Consider the following 19,141-nt stretch of genomic DNA (forward strand, 5'->3'; position numbering starts at 1 on the left):
TACTTAAGTGATAATCCCAGAGAATATTTTCTGCTCATTTATTTTTCATCAATTTATTTCCGCCTTCTCATGCTGCTCTCTGCAATGTTTTTCCTCGCCTTGCCTGGCAAGTTTTGACACTATCTACCTTCCAAGACACCTTTACCAGCATTTACTTGCCATATATCTATGTTACCACTTGTTACGTAACATTTTACAGTTCCCCCTCTAACACAATAATTTCTCAAGGAAGAGGACTCTTACTGTCCCCTATCTCCATCTGCCAAGCACAGAATCTGATTTAAGGTTCAACAAGTGAATAATTTGGAAGGTTAATCTTACTACAGATGCCACTTATGAAACTATCTGCATGGATTTATGAAAGGCGAGAATGAATCTGTTGGGCCATTTAGAGAATTATCTTTAAAACACTTTAGAAGTATCCATTTATTTGTGACGAGTGCAAGAATACAGCAATAGTCAAATAGTAAAATAGTCTTAACTATGTTAAGACAATTCGCTTCCTTAACAATTATAAGTAAGGCTAATACCAAATCTCAGGAACTATAAAAAATAGAAAGTAACAGCATTCTTTAAAACCACAGAATAACAATGATTTTAATGCTTGCTTTTTACCAATTCAGATAAGCCTTCCTTCCTTTTGTTAATAAAAAATATTTTTTGCCAGGCTTTCACACACTCTCATCAGTTTCCCCAACAAGTACATGAAAGGTAGAGCAGGGAAAGATCTGCTTTTTAAAGCACAGAACATTAAAAAATTGCCAGTAGCCAGTATTTGGAAATATCCATATTCCAAATAGCCAGTATATAAAACACCATTTTCCTTGTTTCTAATGCTTTACTGAAAAGCCACTTAATCTTTATTAACAAAAAGTCTCAGGTGTAATATTTTTGAAAAGTATTACTATTTGGAGGACTAAATTTTCCTTCAAGCCAGAGGTTTCTAAACAATACCTAAACTTCAAAATGTTCCTTAAGCTATTCAGTTAATGTGTAATTTACTTTTTATAACCTCAGAAACAAATATAGCATGAAAAACAAGTATCAATTCTTCAAATACTTTTTACTAAGTGGAAAATCTATTTCCTAAGGTCACTACTATTAGGAGGTAACATGACCTAACAAAAGTCAATTCTGACCAAAAACCTACATGTAGAAGGATTAAAAAGAATAAGGAGGAAATAACACCAAAATATAGACTAGCTAGTAGAGCTTTGGGTGATATCTTCTCCCATTTCCCTCTTATTTTTTTTCTATTATGAATGTTTATTGACTTATCTGGAAAATATTAGAGCAAAAACATTTACAGATTTTAATAAGGCATGGTTTCACCACCCTATGGGGCTCATTTAGTTAGTCAGCTTTTTAGGGTCTACTGGCTAGGCCCAGCCAAAGAAATGCTGAACACTGCCCTGTCAGTCCAGGCCTACTTTAAACTTATGCTTAAAGACAAGATTGAAAAATTATCCACTCCAGAGAAATGGCTGTTGCTGCCTTTTCTGTTTTTAACCAGACTATTTCTAAATTTCAAGTTGACCAAAAAAGAACATCTCTGCTGTTCTCTACACAGCAGGGGATGTACCACTCACATCTAACTGTTCAAACTTTTCTATGTCAACAGCCTTTGTGAACCAAGGCTAAGGCATCTGGATGGCAGAATTCAGGCTGGCAGAATTAAGCCTCTGAGCAGAGTCTGGACGTGACTGCCAGTAGGTTACTTCAAAACTTCCCTTCATGGTGCTTGAGAATTTAATAATTATCCTCTAAAGTCTTATTACCACTTATTACCATTGCTGACACAATCTCAATAAACTATACCAGCAAACATATGGATATAAAAGGTAAATACCTTTTAAGACAAACATACAAACAGCAAAACACTACTGAGAGTTTAGTGTTCACAGGCATTTTGGTTGATCTCATTAGAATAGATGAGGAAAAAACAGCATTTATCGTATTTCGTTCACTCAATAAAAATGGATGGAATTTTACAATCTTTACAAGAAAGGAAAGGGGGTACCTAGTAGACTTATGGTTACATGGTAAAGACTAAAAAATATCATACCTAGTTGTCTGGCACATCACAACCCAAACGTTACCATCAAAATTTTAAGTATCAGCTGAAATCCTGCCCCCTTCTCACTGTGCTTGCTGTCTCATTTTAACCCATGAAAAAAAAACTGAAGTTCCCATTCCACGCACCCCCCCCCCAACCTTTTCTACAAGAAAAGTTTTGGAGAAGTTATTTAAGAATTAATTTTTAATTAACTTAAAATTTCTAACACTTTATACATTAATGAAATGAATCACTGCATCTATACTGCCCATTAATTGGGACAATATGGCAAGGTGTCTGGTTTGAAGAATCTTAGCAGCAAAGTATAATGGCAATTATTATTATAACAAAAAAATGATCTGAACATCATTAAACATATTGAATTAAACTTATATCTACATTTTAGATATAGGTCCTAAGTTTGGGTTAAACATGGTAGACTAACAACAAATTTATTTCCTCTCCCTCCTGAAATCTCATTAGAATTAAAGGAATTTTTTTTAAGTTACATATTCATAAGACTAAAGATGAGGAGACAGGATAAACGGCAGATCATTCTTTATTATGTTTGAAAAATGAAAAGTAGATAAAGGAGTGATAACTGACTTGGCAGAGAAGAGGAAGCAGAGCCATGCTGCCTACAGAGCGATTCTTAAGGGAAGAAACAAGGCAGTGTCATGCAGGACCCCAGGCAGGCTCAGGGCACTGAGGCACAAGGTCCTTCAGAAGGCAGGGTGAAGCAGGAAACAAAAGACAAGAAAGAGCAGTTGTGCCATCTCATTAGAATCTAGATGCTTATTCTCTAGAGATCAAATGTGAGGTTTTCTGGGCAGAGACACCTATGATAAAACTAAATGCTACAACAACAGAATGACAGAATATAACAACTCTTCAAAATAGGATAAACTAAAGTATTTAATAGAAGGATTAGAGTATAAAGTCAATGAAAGTTTCAGAATGTAGAGGAAAAAGGCAAAACGAAAAACAGAAGGGAAAAAAATTAAGAGGTCTAATACCTGAATAATAGAATGACCGGGGGAGGGGGACGGACATAGAAAATGTCAAATGCCAAAGAAGAGACTGGGATGGGGGAAGGGGTCACAAAACACATTTTTATACGAGGTATCATACAATGACAACTTATTTTAAATCAACACTGTGAGAAGACAAGAGAAAACATCTTCATAATTGTAAAAATTAAATTCAACCTAGAATTCTAAACTGCTACCAAATAGGAGGGGTTTCAGGCTAGATTGCTAAAAACTTCCACTTTTGTGCACTGTCCCAGAAAAATGTGCTCCAATAAGCATTACAAGACAGGGAATCATGGGACCTAGGACACAGGATCCAACACACAAGAGCAGTTAAATGAAATCCCAGATGACTTCAAAGGGACATCCCAGGAAAAGAGGCACAGAGCAGGTCTAGGGAAAACCAACCAGTACTGAAGCAGGACAACAGAAGGCTGGGGAAGGCTGTCTCCAAGAAAAAAAATGGAATAGATGCGTTATAATAAAAAATATTTTTGACAAACATGTGACAAAAGTTACATCCGGGGTAAATAGCTGTTAAAAAACAGGTAAGTGAATATAGTCAAGAAATTAATTCCACCAAAAAGTGGAGTATCTATGAAAGCAGGGAGATGAGGTTAAGGAGCAACTATACTGGATGAGTGAAAGACAATGCTGGCTAGGAAAAAGGGATTATCATAGAGGAGAAGTGCTCAGATTTGAGAAATATTTGAGATACAATCAGCAAGACTTCAGGAGAAAAAAAGAAGGGTTGTACAAGGAGGAGACACAGAGTACTGTGTGATTCAGCAGTGGTCAATATTTGCATAGTCATAATAATGCAAACACTGATAACAGAATTAATTAAAATGTGATGTACGTTGACTGAATGGTGAGAGGGAAATAAGGTCAGGGAGATGGAGGTAAGTTTCTCGCTTAATGTGAAAATAAGTCAATAGAAAATGCAAAAGACTGACTTAGCTATTAGACTCTTGTTACTCTGGTTAAAAAATAAGATTAAAAATTAAGGCAGTTTAAACCACAGACTATAGTTAATAGTACAATTATTAAAATGCATTATCATCAGTTGTGATAAATATTCCACATTAATGAAAGGTATTAACAATAGGGTGATTATGGGAATCCTGTATTTTATGCACGATTTTTCTATAAACCCAGAACTTCTCTAATAAAAAAAATTAAGACAGCTCTTTATACCACAATCATGTGATTGAAAACTAACTTTAAAGCCTTCTAGAAACCTTTTTAAAATGGGCAGTTCTTAAACAAAGAACTCTCCTAAATATATCTGATACTTAGCAAAATAGAAGCAATTTTAAAAATCCACAAAGTGCACCATGCTAACAATATCGGGTATACTGTATTTATTAGGAATCACAGCAGACACGATTTTAATTCAAACTAATAATTGCTTACTTAACTTTTCAATTGTTTACTTACATGGTTTAAATGGTTGCTCTTCCTCTTTTCTCGCACTAAGAATAAAAAAAGTTAACTGATCAATTCTGATATAAATGCCATAGAAAAATAAAGTAGCAGCTAATAATATGATGAATTACCAATATGCAAAAAAGATAAACGTTCTATTTAAAAAAATAATTTCCAACAAAGTTTTAAATTTAAATCATCCAGCAAGATGAGCCCCCTCACAGTAAAAATCTAAAAAACAAGCTTTACTTTGTGACCTAACAGATATATTAGTTAAAATGAAAGAATCTCAAAAACAAATTGGGCCAGGTGGAAATTTTAGCTAATAAAAAGTTTACCTGTTGCATAGCTGAACCACTACCCAATAGAATTTTTTGATTCTACATTTAAACATAGCTTACTTTATCAGAATCTAACAGCTGACAGCTCTAAGAACCAGTTTCTGGCCAGACAATAATCTCTAGATCCACCAAAATCCCTGAAAGCATTTACTGGTAATCTACTAAAATATTATGCTACAAAATAAATAAATGGATCTTACAGGACTAGAAAGTAACCCAACCTATTCTGAAGAAGAATAAAAACATCAAAAAGTCCTGGCCTCTGCCTTGTTTCCCACACTGCCACCTCCTCTAAGCTGGGCAGGCATCATAGGCATGTCCTCCTTACACACAGAGACAGAGGGGAACGGGATAGTTTTTCCTTAAAAGCTTCCACTCTCTATGCCAGTAACCCGTGGCTCTATAAGAAACTGAGAATTACAGGCATCTAAACCAGAAATGATTGGAAAGACAGGCAAAGTACAAAAAACTATCAAACCCAAGTTAGAAATCTCCCCCCTACCTATTCTTTACTGTGCTGCACTACTTCAATTACTAGAAAACCATCACTTCCTATATTCCTGCTGTTGTAATCCACTGAAAAACTTGGACACAATAGCTCTTTAGCAAAGAAACTAGATACAACATTAAGGAACAACAAGCAGGAGTGCAGAAAAACCTGTAGTTCTGATTTTTCCTAAAGAAGCAGGACATAGCAAATTTACACTCATCCACACACTGATGCTAGCATTTAGGATAATACCATTGGGCGTGTTTGCTCTGACGCACCCTGAAATCCACTAATCTGTGCTGTGCACAGCATTGCATGAAGATGAGAAAATCTAGCTAGTTTAAAGGTTCTAAGCAGCATAAATACAAATGTGAGATAGAATCCTGTTTAAGATATGGCCAAAATCACAGATTCAATCCCCATAGTTAAAATATTTTTTTGATTTGTTCAAATGAAAACCTAACTGTAATATAAATCCTAGTCATTCTAAAATATGTGCTCTTCAGGGCAAGGGCAAAAGGGCAAAGTAGTATGGAATAGTAAGTATAAATTCATGACCACTTCTAAATCATGCATCCAATTAATTGTGTACATAAAAAAGAGGCAAATATATGTGACCAGACTCTGTGTTCTCCTCACTGATTACTAAAGGGAAGTACATATTCATTTACTGAGACAAGTGGATATATGAAAAAGTGAAGATTTTAAAGAGTGTATGAGTTCTTCAAAGTAAACATTTTCTATAATACCTACCACAAAACAAAAACTGAGTTCTCAACCTTTTCCTCAAAAAAATATTGTTGTCTTACCATCCATCTGAGATTTGCTCAGGAAAATGGTGCTTGCCCTCGGATGGTCAGAAGGGTTTGATTCCACAGCTAAATCTGTAAAGGAACAACAGAAAAAGGTGTGGTAATTTAGTTGAGTAGAAAATAACATTTAAAAAAAGGTACACATCAATTTTAATCACTCAATAGTTTTGGGAAGAGTTTTTAATAATGACATATAAAGGAAACAAAGGCAATAATAAAAGAAAAATTTGAGAAACTGCAAAACTGTAGGATCTCTCCATATATGTGGAATAAAATCAGACTATGTGAGACAATGTGATACAGCTTTGAAATACGTGCATATCCTCTCCTCTCCTTATCAAACAGAAAACAATCACCCTCCTCTACTGCTGATATTATTAGCATATTCCAGAAATAGTGCCAAGAAGCACGTGATGTCGTTAGCCAATTACTTCCAACTCAGTAATATCCAATATACCAACAACCAAAAGCATTGTTTTGGCAAACATTCACAGATATTCAAATGGTTAATTCTAACACCATTCACAAACTAACTCATTTAGTTAACTTGTTTGTTTGGTGGGGCTACTCATCATGGCAGGTTTAACAGGATTGCATAGAAGAGTTCGATGTTCTAATCTATAGGAACACTACCATGTGAGAAAATTATTTGTGATTTTAGCCTTCAACTCTTTTATTGTGATATTTTCACGCAGCATTACAGTCCATCCGAAGTATAAAATCAGTGGCTTACAATATCACCCCATAGTTGATCATCCCAAGAGTTCTGTCCCATATTGCCAGGGAGATTTACACCCCTGGGAGTCATGTCCCACATGCGGGGTGGGGGTGGGGGTGGGATAGAGCAGTGAGTTCACCTGCTGAGTTGGCTTAGAGGGAGAGAGGCCACATCTGAGCGACAAAAGAGGTTCTCTGGGGGTGACTCTTAGGCACAGTTAAGTAGGTTTAGCTTCTCCTTTGCCAGAATAAGTTTCACAGGGGCGAACCCCAAGATCAAGGGCTCAGACTATTAAATTGGTTGTCCCCACTGCTTACAAGACTATCAGGAATTTCCCAGGTGGGGAAGTTTAATATTTCCTCCTTTCTCCCAGTCTCTCCAGGGGGCTTTGCAAATATTGTCTTATTCTCTGCCAAATTACTCTGGAATGTATCAAGCCCTGAATTTCTGAGGCTAACTACCCCTTCACCTCCTCCTTCCATGGTACATGATTAATTTGAGGCTTCAGTGAGAGTACTTTTTTGAGCAGATCACAAGGCTGCTAAAAAATTTTGGTCCTATCTACATGAGGGTAGATATACCAGCAGTCCACACTATGCACCAAGGTGTGAGCCTTCTATTTAAGCAAAAATACAAAACAGGTTCCTAAACTGTCATAAAACAAACTTTGCAACCAGTGAATATATTTTGCCCATAAATTTTGCTAAATGGGATAAAAAGTTGCTGTATATTAAAATAAAAAAAGACACCAAAATGATGACACTTCTCAGCAAATCATCTTAAGCCCCTTATCTTAACCATCTTGCAGGAAAATGGATCAAGAGTCAGCAGAAGTAATGGCTAAGGCAATATTTTCCAAATCACATGCTAACAATTGTTCTATTTTTTTTAAAAAGGGAGTTTAAAGAGGTCAAATCACAATAAATATATTTTATATCCTGACTCTTTGGGAATCACAATGCACAATAACTTACTAAACGCTAAGCAGTCTAGAAGAGACTACTACGCAATATTGCAGATTTATCTACCTAGAATGCAACTCCCCTCCCCACCAAGCTAGTTAAAATCTTGCATGGAACATAATTTGGGACTTCCAGGTGTAACAAGCAGTCTGAACCATCCAATTTATTGGTATTGCAAGATCCCTAGATGCTTACATATTCTGGATCAACAGCTCTGTTGATCTCTGGATCAAAAGCTCTGTTCTCTATGAAAATTAGCTCATTGAATTTGAAGTTTATTAAACTCTTTTGGAAAAACTGTTCCATTGTTCAATATTTTTATATAAAAGACCCATACAACAAAAATTATTTTAAAAACTTTTCCCACATCTTTGAAAAGATGATGTTGACACAATGTTAGCTATTTGGTAAAATTCAGTTGTACACAAAGTACACAGCTCTGTCTCTAACCTAGGGCTTCTAAAAGAATCCACAATTACTTCCCTCCAAAAAGAAAGTAATATGCTATATTTTAATCTGAAAATAAGCAATGTTTGCAGAAGTATCTGTATTAGGTTATCAGTGCCTTTGATATGGTAAAGTTTAATTAAAATATTTCAGTGGATGTCCAGGTAAAATAAGTACTAGAATCAAAGAGGGACAGGCTTAAAAAAAGAAATTCAAACCAAGATATGCTACTGTGTGGGGTGATGGAAGTTCTGGTACTGGGTAGTGGTGATGGGATCACAGCATTGTAAATGTGACCAACACCTCCCAATTGCATATTTCAAAGTTGTTAAAAATGGGAAATCTTAGGTTGTATATGTGCTATCAAAATAAAAAATTTAAAACAAACAGTAAGATAGGCTACTGTGGATCTGAATTCAAAAATCAAAAAGGCTGAGATAAAGGAAATGACAACATTAAAGAAAAAAAGTGAAATTAGCCCAAGTGACAAGAAATAAGCCATCTACCTCACCAAGGTGGGCACATGACCCAGGGCTGGCCAACCAATCACAGGTTCCTTAAACTTTCCTAGGGGAAAAGCCAGAGTGCAGAAGGAATAAAATTAGTCTGAGTTATGGCGGTGACCTTTTCCAACTATAGGGGAAGCCTGATTTCAGGGGAGGCCAATAGAGAGCAGAGCTGAAGGAGTCTAAGATCATTTGCTTTTTGGGTCAGTGTCTATTTTTCTCTGTGAACTCCGTATTACAGAAATCAATGTTGTTGTTTTTGATGTAAGCTATTTTTGAGATAAATTTCCTTTAACTTGAAACTGAAAGCTACATGAGAAACACAGTAGTATTGCGGATCACACTAAAGGTGGGAATAGTTCTATAAAAGCCACTTGCTCATCCTTTTCGGAGATATCCCAACAGAAACGTGCAAGAGCCACAATATTTTGTTAAAATGTTAGCACATTTAACTTGTATGGTCAGTTTAATTGAACACCGTTAAGTCCGTGGAATTCTGAATAGGGCATGAGATCTTGTTGATTTGTCCAGATTAGTGTGATGCCCCAAAATATCCCAGAGTAATATGGGTAATAAATAAAATAGTATTTGCAAAATCCCCTTGGGGGACTGGAGAGAAGGGGGAAATATTCAACTTTCCCATTTGGGGAACTCCTAATATTCTTGGAAGCAGTGGGAACAACCGTATCAATACATTGAGCCCTCGATCTCAGGGTTTGCCCCTATGAAACTTATTCCTACAAAGAAGCAGCTAAACCTACTTATAACTGTGCCTGAGAGTCACTCTCAGAGAACCTCTTCCGTTGCTCAGATGTGGCCTCTCTCTAAGCCAACTCAGCAGGTGAACTCACTGTCCTCCCCACTACGTGGGACAGGACTCCCAAGGGTATAAATCTCCCTGGGAACATAGGACAGAACACCTGGGATGAGCCAGGACCCAGCATCATGGGACTGAGAAAGGCTTGACCAAAAAGGGGAAGAGGGAAATGAGACAAAATAAAGCTTCAGTGGCTGAGAGACTTCAGAGTCGAGAAGTTATACTGAAGGTTAATTCTTATGCATTATACAGATATCCCTTTTTAGTTTATGGTTGGTGCATTGGACTGGCTGGAATGAAGTACCTAAAACTCTATTGAACTGTATTCCAGTAATCTTGATTCTTGAAGACGATCGTGTAACAACATAGGTTTTAGAGTGTGACTGTGTGATTGTAAAAACCTTGCGTCTGATGCTCCTTTTATCCAGGATATGGACAGATGCGTGAAAAAAAATAGGTAATAAATAAATAACAGGTGGAAGATAAAGTGTAAAAAATTGGGTAGACTGAAATACTGGTGATGAATGAGAGGGAGGGGTAACGGGTATGGGATGTTTAAGTTTTTCCTTTTTTCTTTTTATTTCTTTTTCTGGAGTAATACAAATGTTCTAAAAACAATCGTGATGAAAACACAACTATGTGATGATATAGTGAGCCATTGATTGTACACCACATATAGACTATGTGTGAAGCGTTATCAATAAAAATATTTTTAAATATTTAAAATAAAACTCACAACCCTTACACTTGTATTGCTTTTCTTAGGCATTTTCAAAACTAGCTACACTCAGTATAGTTTATGATCTACTTTATAGTATATCTACTGCTTAATGGATACATAATAGCCCATGAAATGCAATTCCTACATTTTTCTGCTCTCATTATATGTGTTTATATATATATATATATATATATATAAGATTGTATATAATGTTTTCATATAAGTGTCTCTTAAATCAAGATTTTCAAAAGTGAGATGACTAAATCAAAAGGTTAGATGTTTTCATGGCTCAATACAAGTGGCAAGTTGCTTTGTAAACAAGGTAGAGGTATTTTAGGGTACAGTGTCACTAATTATAGGTATATGGGTTTTAGTTCCTACTCCAGCATTGGAATGAGGAACCAAACTCACTATGGCTTTGAGTTTGGTTCCTATTTGATTACAGAGTCTGCCCATTTTTCCATAGTAAACAATGGTATTCCACTTTGGTGAATTGCATATCATTTGTCTATTTACCCATTAGGCCCTTAATATTCTCAATTTGCATGAGACTTTCAGAAAATACTAATTTTCCTTCTATAGCCAATTATACTTTTCTATGTAACTTGCACTTTATGCTAACTGCAATTACTATATTGCTATTTTATAGTTTGGATATTTAAGCCATTGGGCAGTAAATTCATGCACACACTCATACACATATTATTTTTGCACTCTCCATTAACTCTTGTCCCAAGTACACTAGAAGACTCTCATAAATTGTTGCACTATACTAGTTTCGCTATCACAAAGGTAAGACTGCCAGCTGTTAAGCAAGCCATCATCTCACCTCCAACTACACACACACAAACACACATAAACACATGTAGAGATTTAAAGATGTCAGGGAAGGAAAACCACATCAAGTAGCACATATCTTCAATGTGAAGCATTCCAAAATCTATTTTTTCAGAAACCTCTAAGAATGTTCTAAACTAGGAGAAATATTCTTGAGCTCATAATTAGAGGTTATGATTAAGACTAATTTGTACTATCAATTTAAACTGCAACTTAATTTGACAGCATGATTAATGCTTAGTATGACTAAAAAAATTAACTCAGTTCTTAATGTAAACATCCTACAAACTCAGAGGAAAGATAGAAGCCTGTAAAACCACCGACATTACTTTTCTAATGTAAGTTTCTATCAATTAAAGGATCTGTCTCAATTGCCCAGATGTTAAAAACGTGAAAACTATGCAATTTAAAATAAATGTGTTTCTAATAGCCAAAATTGTTAAAATTATGTGATAATAAACTGTGAGTAAATAATTTTTTTCCTTTTCAAACTAATGGAGAGGGCAATGACCAAGAAATCATCTGACAGAAGCAGTATATTTCAGAAAAGGGGACTGATTTCAACATATTTCAGCAGTTCATGGGCCAACTGCCGGGTACCTGGTACATGTGAACCCTGATGTTTAACTTATCTTTTGGGCCCACACTTTTCCATCTCAGTCAGGTAATTTCTACTGAGAACCTTGAGCCAGCCTGTCTCACCAGAAAGCACAGGAAGCTCCCTTCCCTTCAGGGTCTCTGCTTGCCCATGCCTTGCTTTTGTTTCCTAGCCTCTTACAAAACTTCCAAGCTCTGGCTTCCAAACCACTTCTGGTACATGTCCCTCCTTGGGTTCTCTGTCATACTTTAATTCTTTTAATTCCCAACCGATGTGACTGTGACGCAGATCTGACATTTCAGTTGGTCAATCACACCTTTATATATTTCTAAATCGCAGAGTTTACTCAGTTTCTTGGACTTTTAAGAAGTTTCGGGTTGCAAGTTATCTCCACTTCATCGGGCATTATCCAATGTTAGCTCAACTATTTTAATACACCAAAAAAGAGTTAGAAAAAAGGTATCCAAAGAAGCCTAGACAAATTCTCTTACTATATATATATTCAGACAAATGTCTAGAATTTACATGCCTGATCTACCAACTCTCACTCACTTTTTACCTTGGACAATTCAATTTATACTTTTCGGAGCCTGTCTCTCATATGTGAACCAATTAAAATTCTTATATTACCTAAACTCAAAAGATTGTGAGGCACAAATGAAATGCAAAAGCAATCTATGTATTATATAAAGCACAACACGTTAACTTTACAAAACAAAGCTTCCATAAATAACACCTCATTGGAAAAATGTATGAAATACAGACTCAGTACCCATTTCCAAATAACACCTAGTATGAATATATTTGGGTTAGTCACTAAAGGAAAGAGGATAATAGTCACACACCATTATTAAAAATTCCTCCCCAGTTTTTTTTTTTTTTTTTACATAGGCAGGCACCAGGAATTGAACCTGGGTCTCCGGCATAGCAGGTGAGAATTCTGCTAATGAGCAACCATCACACCACCCCTCAATTTGTTTTTAAACAAGCAAATATATAACATTTCACCTGTTTTCTTACATGAATACTTTGTTCAGCCCCTTGCTTTTTTCATATAGCATATCCTAGAGATGACTCCATACCAGCAGAGAGAGAGAGAGAGAGCTCATTTTTTACAACCCCACAGTTCTTCATGGTGTGGATGTACCAGTTTATTATTTTACTGTCCCTTACTGATGGACATTTGATGTATTTCTGGTACTTTGCTATTGAAAATAAGGCAAAACAACAACAAAACCCCCAGCCTTTGTGTATATGGTTTCATATTCATGGGGTGCATCTTAAAAGGATAAATTTCTACAAGTAGGATATCTGGATTAAATGTTTTTTTGAGATTGTGCCAAATTCCCTTTCAAGGGGTTGAACCACTTCACACTTCCACCAGTAATGTATGAATGTAACTGTCCTTTCACAGTCTCACCAAAGAATTACTGACAAGTTATTGGATTTTCTCCCAATAGGAGAGAAACTGCAGTATAATTTGAATTTGCATCTCCCTCGTGTAAAGATACGTTTAAGGGCCATTTGCATTTCTTTTTCTGTAACTTGTCTATTCATATCTTTGTTACCTACTTTTAGAGTCACATATTTTCTTCAAGTCAGCCTATTTTAGGCCCTTATTAATACTGTTTTTTGTTCAAGACACTGTTGGCTCTCCCCTAAACCACTGCACAGCCTCCTAGCTGGTCCCCCTGCTTTGATTCTGGACTGCACTACAGTCTATTCTCACACAGCAGCTAGTCTGATCTTTTTTACAGCATTAATATCATTCCCCAGTTTATAATCCTCCAATGGTCTTCTGTAACAACTAGAATAAAATCCATCTCTTTACCAAGGCCCACTGGTAAAGATCTACCATCTACTGATGCAGCATCCTCCCATCTTTCTGCCCTTTGTCCATACCAGGCTTATTCCCAACTGCGGGACTCCAAAAGAGCCATCCTTCTGTTACAAGACTTTTCCCCACAGGCTCACATGGCTTCTGCTTACTTTTAGAATTACACACGTTACTTAAGGAGAGAAGCTGTCTTTAACCATTCCATGAAAATCTGCCCTCCGTTTCAATCCATTACCCTACTTTACTTTCTTCCTAGCTCTTCACTATGCTAAATTCTTGATTATTCATTGTTGGTTCACGACCTCCCCCTGCCCAGAATATAAAGACCAAGTTAAGGCAGAGGCTTTGTCCTATACACCACCCTTTGCCCTGCACGTGAAACACTGCTTGGTCACCAGAAGATGCTCAAAACACATGTTTCAGTGTACCCCAAACTAGTTCTGTTTCTTCCAGTTTTCCCACATCTCAGATTTCTTCTAATGCTATCTTTTGGTTTGGTCATCTAAGACCAATATGACTTTTAGATTTCTTATTGTGGTAATTATTCAGAATTAAAGATAGAGACAGGCTACCAAGAACCACGAAAACCGAGAAGATGAATTCTAATGTACAGCAAAGAGTCAATGATAATTTTAATTTGACTTACTAACATTTAAAATCACAGTACTTTAACCACAAAATGACTCATTCCTATGATTTCATTAAGCCGTAAGACAAAATATACCATCTGAATGCTGTAGGAAAGTAGAATGTATCAGTAATGAAAATGTTTTTATCTGTGTCCCCAGAATCAAGCATTATAATGGGATTGTATACTATTTTATTAAAAGAGGCCCAGCCATAAAGGGTTGATTAAAATAAATAGTCTAAACATGTGATGGCCCACCAAGCAGTTCTCAAAAGAGATGAGTTAGAGCTATCTGCACTGGCATGGAAACAAAATCCTTCGGCATTCTAGCACTATTCTAGGAGTTTTCAAGATTTAGGTCCTTACTTCACTGCTTTAAGCAAAAAATTAAAAAAATTAAAAACAAAAAAATTACGAAGTAGTATATATAGAATGATCTTATTAATTTAAAAAATTAATGTTATATTTATATGTATTCAAAAGGTTCAGGAAAAATCAACACCAGAGCACTAATAAAAGTTAGTTCTGAGTATTAGAAATACGAATGAGTAACTTTCCTATATTTTCTGAATCTTTTACAAACACATCATCATTAAAAAAGGCAAACAAACAAAAAAACGCCTGTCATGCAGGAAATCCAGGTTCAATTCCCAGCCCATATACTTCTCAAAAACAACAACAACAAAACAAAATTCAATAAATGGTGCTGCAATAATGGGAGAGTCACATGGAAAAGGACTGAAATGTGACCCCCACCACGCAGGATACAAAAAAAAAAGGAGGGGGGAGAGTTAAAACAGCCACCGGGAAGAGCTGGGAGGTTTTTTATTTTTTCATTTTGCCAACCCTTCCCTACCCTCACTCCTCATCGGGAAGCAGGAAGAAGGGGTCACTTGACAGAACCCTATAGCCAGCAAATTAGCAAAGCTTCTAGGGTCAGGACATAAATGCTGTAGGATAAGCTGATGAGTAATAAGATTGGATAATGTGACTTTAGTATCTTATTTTGCATTACTGATACTATAACAGATATACTGTAAAAGAAAAACTAGTAGAAAATATTTTTGAGTCTATCTGAAATCTATACTAGATTCTTAGGAACATCTCTTTGAAATGGCTTTAGAAATCACGTTCTGAAATGTTTCAGAAGAACAACAAAGGAGAGAGTCATTTATTATGATTTTGTCTAAGTAACCTAAATTATTCAACTCTTCATTGTAGAAAAGCTAAAATGTTTTACATCTAAATAGGTATTCCTGTTCCCAGGGAAACTGATATAAAATCGTCTGGAATAAAGAGATTAAAAGCAAACTTTCAATGTGCCTGTACTTTATATTTGGGAGTTCTGACCTTATTTCTATGGACACTTAGGCCAATGCTGGAACTGAGGATTGTCATCACTTCACTAAATGCAATAAATTTTAAGACTTTTAACTACCTTGTTAATAAAGATAAAAAGGTAAGGGCTGCACTCACAACCTCTATTTTCAACTTTTCTGTTTTAATACTTCTTACCATCATTTTATGCTGGATGCTTGGTACCTTACCTGCCCTTCTGACAGCTCCTGCTAACGCTCCTCTGTTCAGCGTATCCTGGGATTCAATTTAGCCACCAGAACAAAGCCTTTAAAATGATCAACCCACCTACCTGACTAGTACCAATGTGTAAATTTAGGCCATCTTCATCACCTTTGCTCTTACTGTAATGAATGTATAAAGATAGGATGGAACAGTAAATGTAGGTTCTGAGTTTTATAAAATAAATTTTGAATGGAACTAATCAAGAGTACAGTCCTGGTTCTTCAATCAGTAGCAGTTAAGTCATTTCAGATTACCAAGCTTGAGTTTCATCATCCAGCAACACAGGGAGACTATACATGGACCTTATTTGAAATTTGAGGCCAAATGAGAGATATATGAAAGTGTGCTATAAATCCTAGAAAATTATATAAAGGTACATTTTGATCTCTTCTCCAATAGTGCCAATCCATTTACTGGCTATAACATTACTCAGAGGCTTACCTTAGAGCACCAAGCCGAGCAGAAATTTTCACAAGTACTCACATGCTTGTGCTTAAAGATGTAATTAATGAATTCACAAATCTATTTGTTCATTCATTGGCAACTTTTTGATATTCTGAAAACAAAGCCATGCCTATCAATACGGATGAATCCAGACTAAAATATTCTAACTTTTACAGAAACCCAACTGAAGTTTAAATACTATAAAGGAGAATAATCTCTGGCATTTAAACGAAAGAAATGGGCCAAACAGGTTTTAATATCTTTATGATACAACGTTTTTACTTCAAAACCACCACCAAAGGACAGTCAAGAGCCACCTCTGTCACCTAGATTAACCCTTTCTAAAATTCTAGACGCAAAAAAAAAAAATAAAAACAAAAATAAAAATTTCCTCTCTCCCTCCCAGCCTGGCCAGTTAGAGTTTGAAGAACTTTTACTTCAACGTTCCTTCAGCTGAACAGGATTCTACTGGGGGGGGGGAGGGCGGGAGGGAGAGGGAGCACATAGAGACACACTCTTGAGCAGGGTCTGGTATCTTAACTCCTAAACTATTACATTACAAACTAATACCTAAATTTTTATGTTACCTCCTCTGAAATGCTTTACAAACTATCTCATGAATCACCCCCACCTCTCTAATGTTAAAGTCTGTTAAGTCACCGGAGCAGCACTTCCTAAAGTAATCAGAATTCTGTGAGCTCTCCTTTTAGGCAGTAACATTCGCACACTTCATATTATTTTAATGCCCCACCCCTATTTTCTTTCCTCCCAAGTTCCAATTATAGTTAGGAGAAATAAAACAGGTTCTATTGGGACCACCTAAAACGTCAGTCTACTTAAAAGCATGAGAAGGTTCCATATAGACTTGATTATGCCAACCTCTATTTTGAACTTAAACAAGAAATTCTAAAACGTTTGGGTCTGAACCGTCCGAGTTATCAGCTCCCCAAATGGGCAGGAGGAATGGTAAAGTTTGGCCCTTACCTGGCTCCTTCACTTAGGTATCATCTGGATAGCTAAGGATAGGTTGTTGGGATGGATGCTATGAAGTTGGGGTATCTGGATTTTCGGTGAGAAAAGGGAGACAAGAATACACCAGAAAGTCTTACGAAGATCCACAGGACGTTAATTAGAGTCATAAACGTCAAAGACCCCGGACTGGAGTCCCAGGTCGAACTGGGAGAATGGGAAGAGGGGCAAGAACTGGGCAGGACGTTCGGGTGTGGGGAAAAGGGAAGGGGGAAAAAAACTGGCCGGACACGGCGGAGAAAGAGTAAAGGGTGGGGACGCCGGGTACAGCCAGCCCTCGCCCGGGTGCCCAGCCCTGGGAAGCCTGCTCCGGGCAGGAAGGTGCCCGAGGCTGCGGCTCTCTCCGGCAGGATTCTCCCAGCGGTAGAGGCCAGAGGCACGCCCGAGAGGGGCTCAGGGAGCCGCCGCCCCCTTACCTTCGGGCATCTCCCGGTCGCTGATGTGCGGCAGGTGGTGGCCCTCTCCACCTCCGAAATCCAACTCGGTGGGCTCCACCGCGTCCCAGGCCGCCGCCTCGTTCAGCTCTGACTCATAGTCCGGCACCGCCGGCTTCGAGCGCCGGCCTGGCTTGGGGCTGGCATTGGGGCACATGCAACAGCTGAGTGTGTTTCCCATGGGGCTCCTACGCTCCGCGTTCTCCCCTCGCCTACGACTCCACGGGACTCAGCGGCCGCCCCCTCCCACAACAACGGCGTGGCCGGTACGGGCAGCTCTGGGCTACGCCGGGGCTGCACCGCAGAATAGTCTCGGCCTAGCCCGCTGATCGCCCGCCGGGCCTGGGGCAGGCCTCCGGCCCGGGCAGCACCTCCACCGCCTCGCTGCCGCCGCCTTGCACAAGCTGACTATTCTGCGAGGGCGGTGACCATTTCGGCTGATTTAAAACGGGTGAGGACGCGACACTGAGAACCGCAGCCACTAGAAACAGAGAGCGTCGGGGGAGCTCCTACTCCTTCCACCACCTCCTCCGACTGAATGCTGCTGGCGGCCAGCCTGCCAACCTGAATGCGTCCTACGTCACCTGGTTACAAAAAACCAATCACATCCAGAGCTCCCTCCCAGCACCTGCCTCTGAACATGGCACGTGACTCACAATGCCCCGCCCCAGCTGCCCCGCCCAGCGGCTGCCCCGCCCCCTGCGCTGCCAGTCTGGGACTCCCCATTCATCCACCGCTGCCCGGAGCTTTCCAGTGGTGCGGGAAGATACCCCAGCGTTTATTTAATCATGGCCGCCCTGGATCCGTGGGCGCCATAGAAATCCCTTGTTAGTAAAGAGCGGCTCCATTAGCAACTCCGTTTCTCCCGGCCTGACAGCTAACTTTCATTTAGCATATTGCTTACCCAACTTAGTTACACCCAAATTGTTGACCGTTTTTGTAATTAAATGTTCTTTCTTTCTCGCCTTCCAACCCGTGTTAGTTTTCACCCGCAACCTGACCACACCAACCTCGAGGGCCTTGCTCCTATTCACAAGAAAGGGTTGGGCTGTGGTCCTGAATGAGACTTTGAGGACACGTCACCTCTCCACTTCCTCGTGCGTAAAATAGGGACTAAACACGACACCCCCCTCAGCTGCCAAACCCTGGGATTCACCAACCCACTTTTCTCCTGTTTCTCCCACCCATGGCAGGAGTTTCCAGATTTCCCTTTTTTGCCCACTTCGACGCTTGAAGCACGGTTTGCTCTACAAAAGCAGGGCACCTGATTTGAGGATGACAATGAATAATTAGCTTTTGCCAAGCGCTTACTATATACCCGATTCTGTTTCAAGAGCTATACTCATTTAACCGCCAACAATCCCTGTTTACGGTCCACAGATCCCCATGTTACAGAACAAATCGAGGCGCAGGAGCGAAGTAAC

The 19,141-nt window shown here is 38.3% G+C and overlaps 1 protein-coding gene across 1 annotated transcript in view; it reads right to left on the reverse strand.

Annotated features, from left to right (window-relative positions):
- Nucleotides 1-18,358, reverse strand: part of LOC143645642 (cyclin-Y-like protein 1) — a 32,265-nt gene extending 13,907 nt beyond the window's left edge. Inside the window, exons 1-3 of the mRNA XM_077114887.1 lie at nt 17,700-18,358; nt 6,156-6,230; nt 4,528-4,562 (exon numbers count right to left, since the gene is read on the reverse strand). Coding sequence (XP_076971002.1) covers nt 4,528-4,562; nt 6,156-6,230; nt 17,700-17,898 — 309 coding nt within the window. The 5' untranslated portion in view covers nt 17,899-18,358. The remainder of the gene's footprint in view (nt 1-4,527; nt 4,563-6,155; nt 6,231-17,699) is intronic.
- Nucleotides 18,359-19,141: the final 783 nt, after the last annotated feature.

This window comes from Tamandua tetradactyla, chromosome 9 (genome assembly GCF_023851605.1).
Source record: "Tamandua tetradactyla isolate mTamTet1 chromosome 9, mTamTet1.pri, whole genome shotgun sequence".
In the NCBI taxonomy this organism is placed as follows: Eukaryota; Metazoa; Chordata; class Mammalia; order Pilosa; family Myrmecophagidae; genus Tamandua; species Tamandua tetradactyla.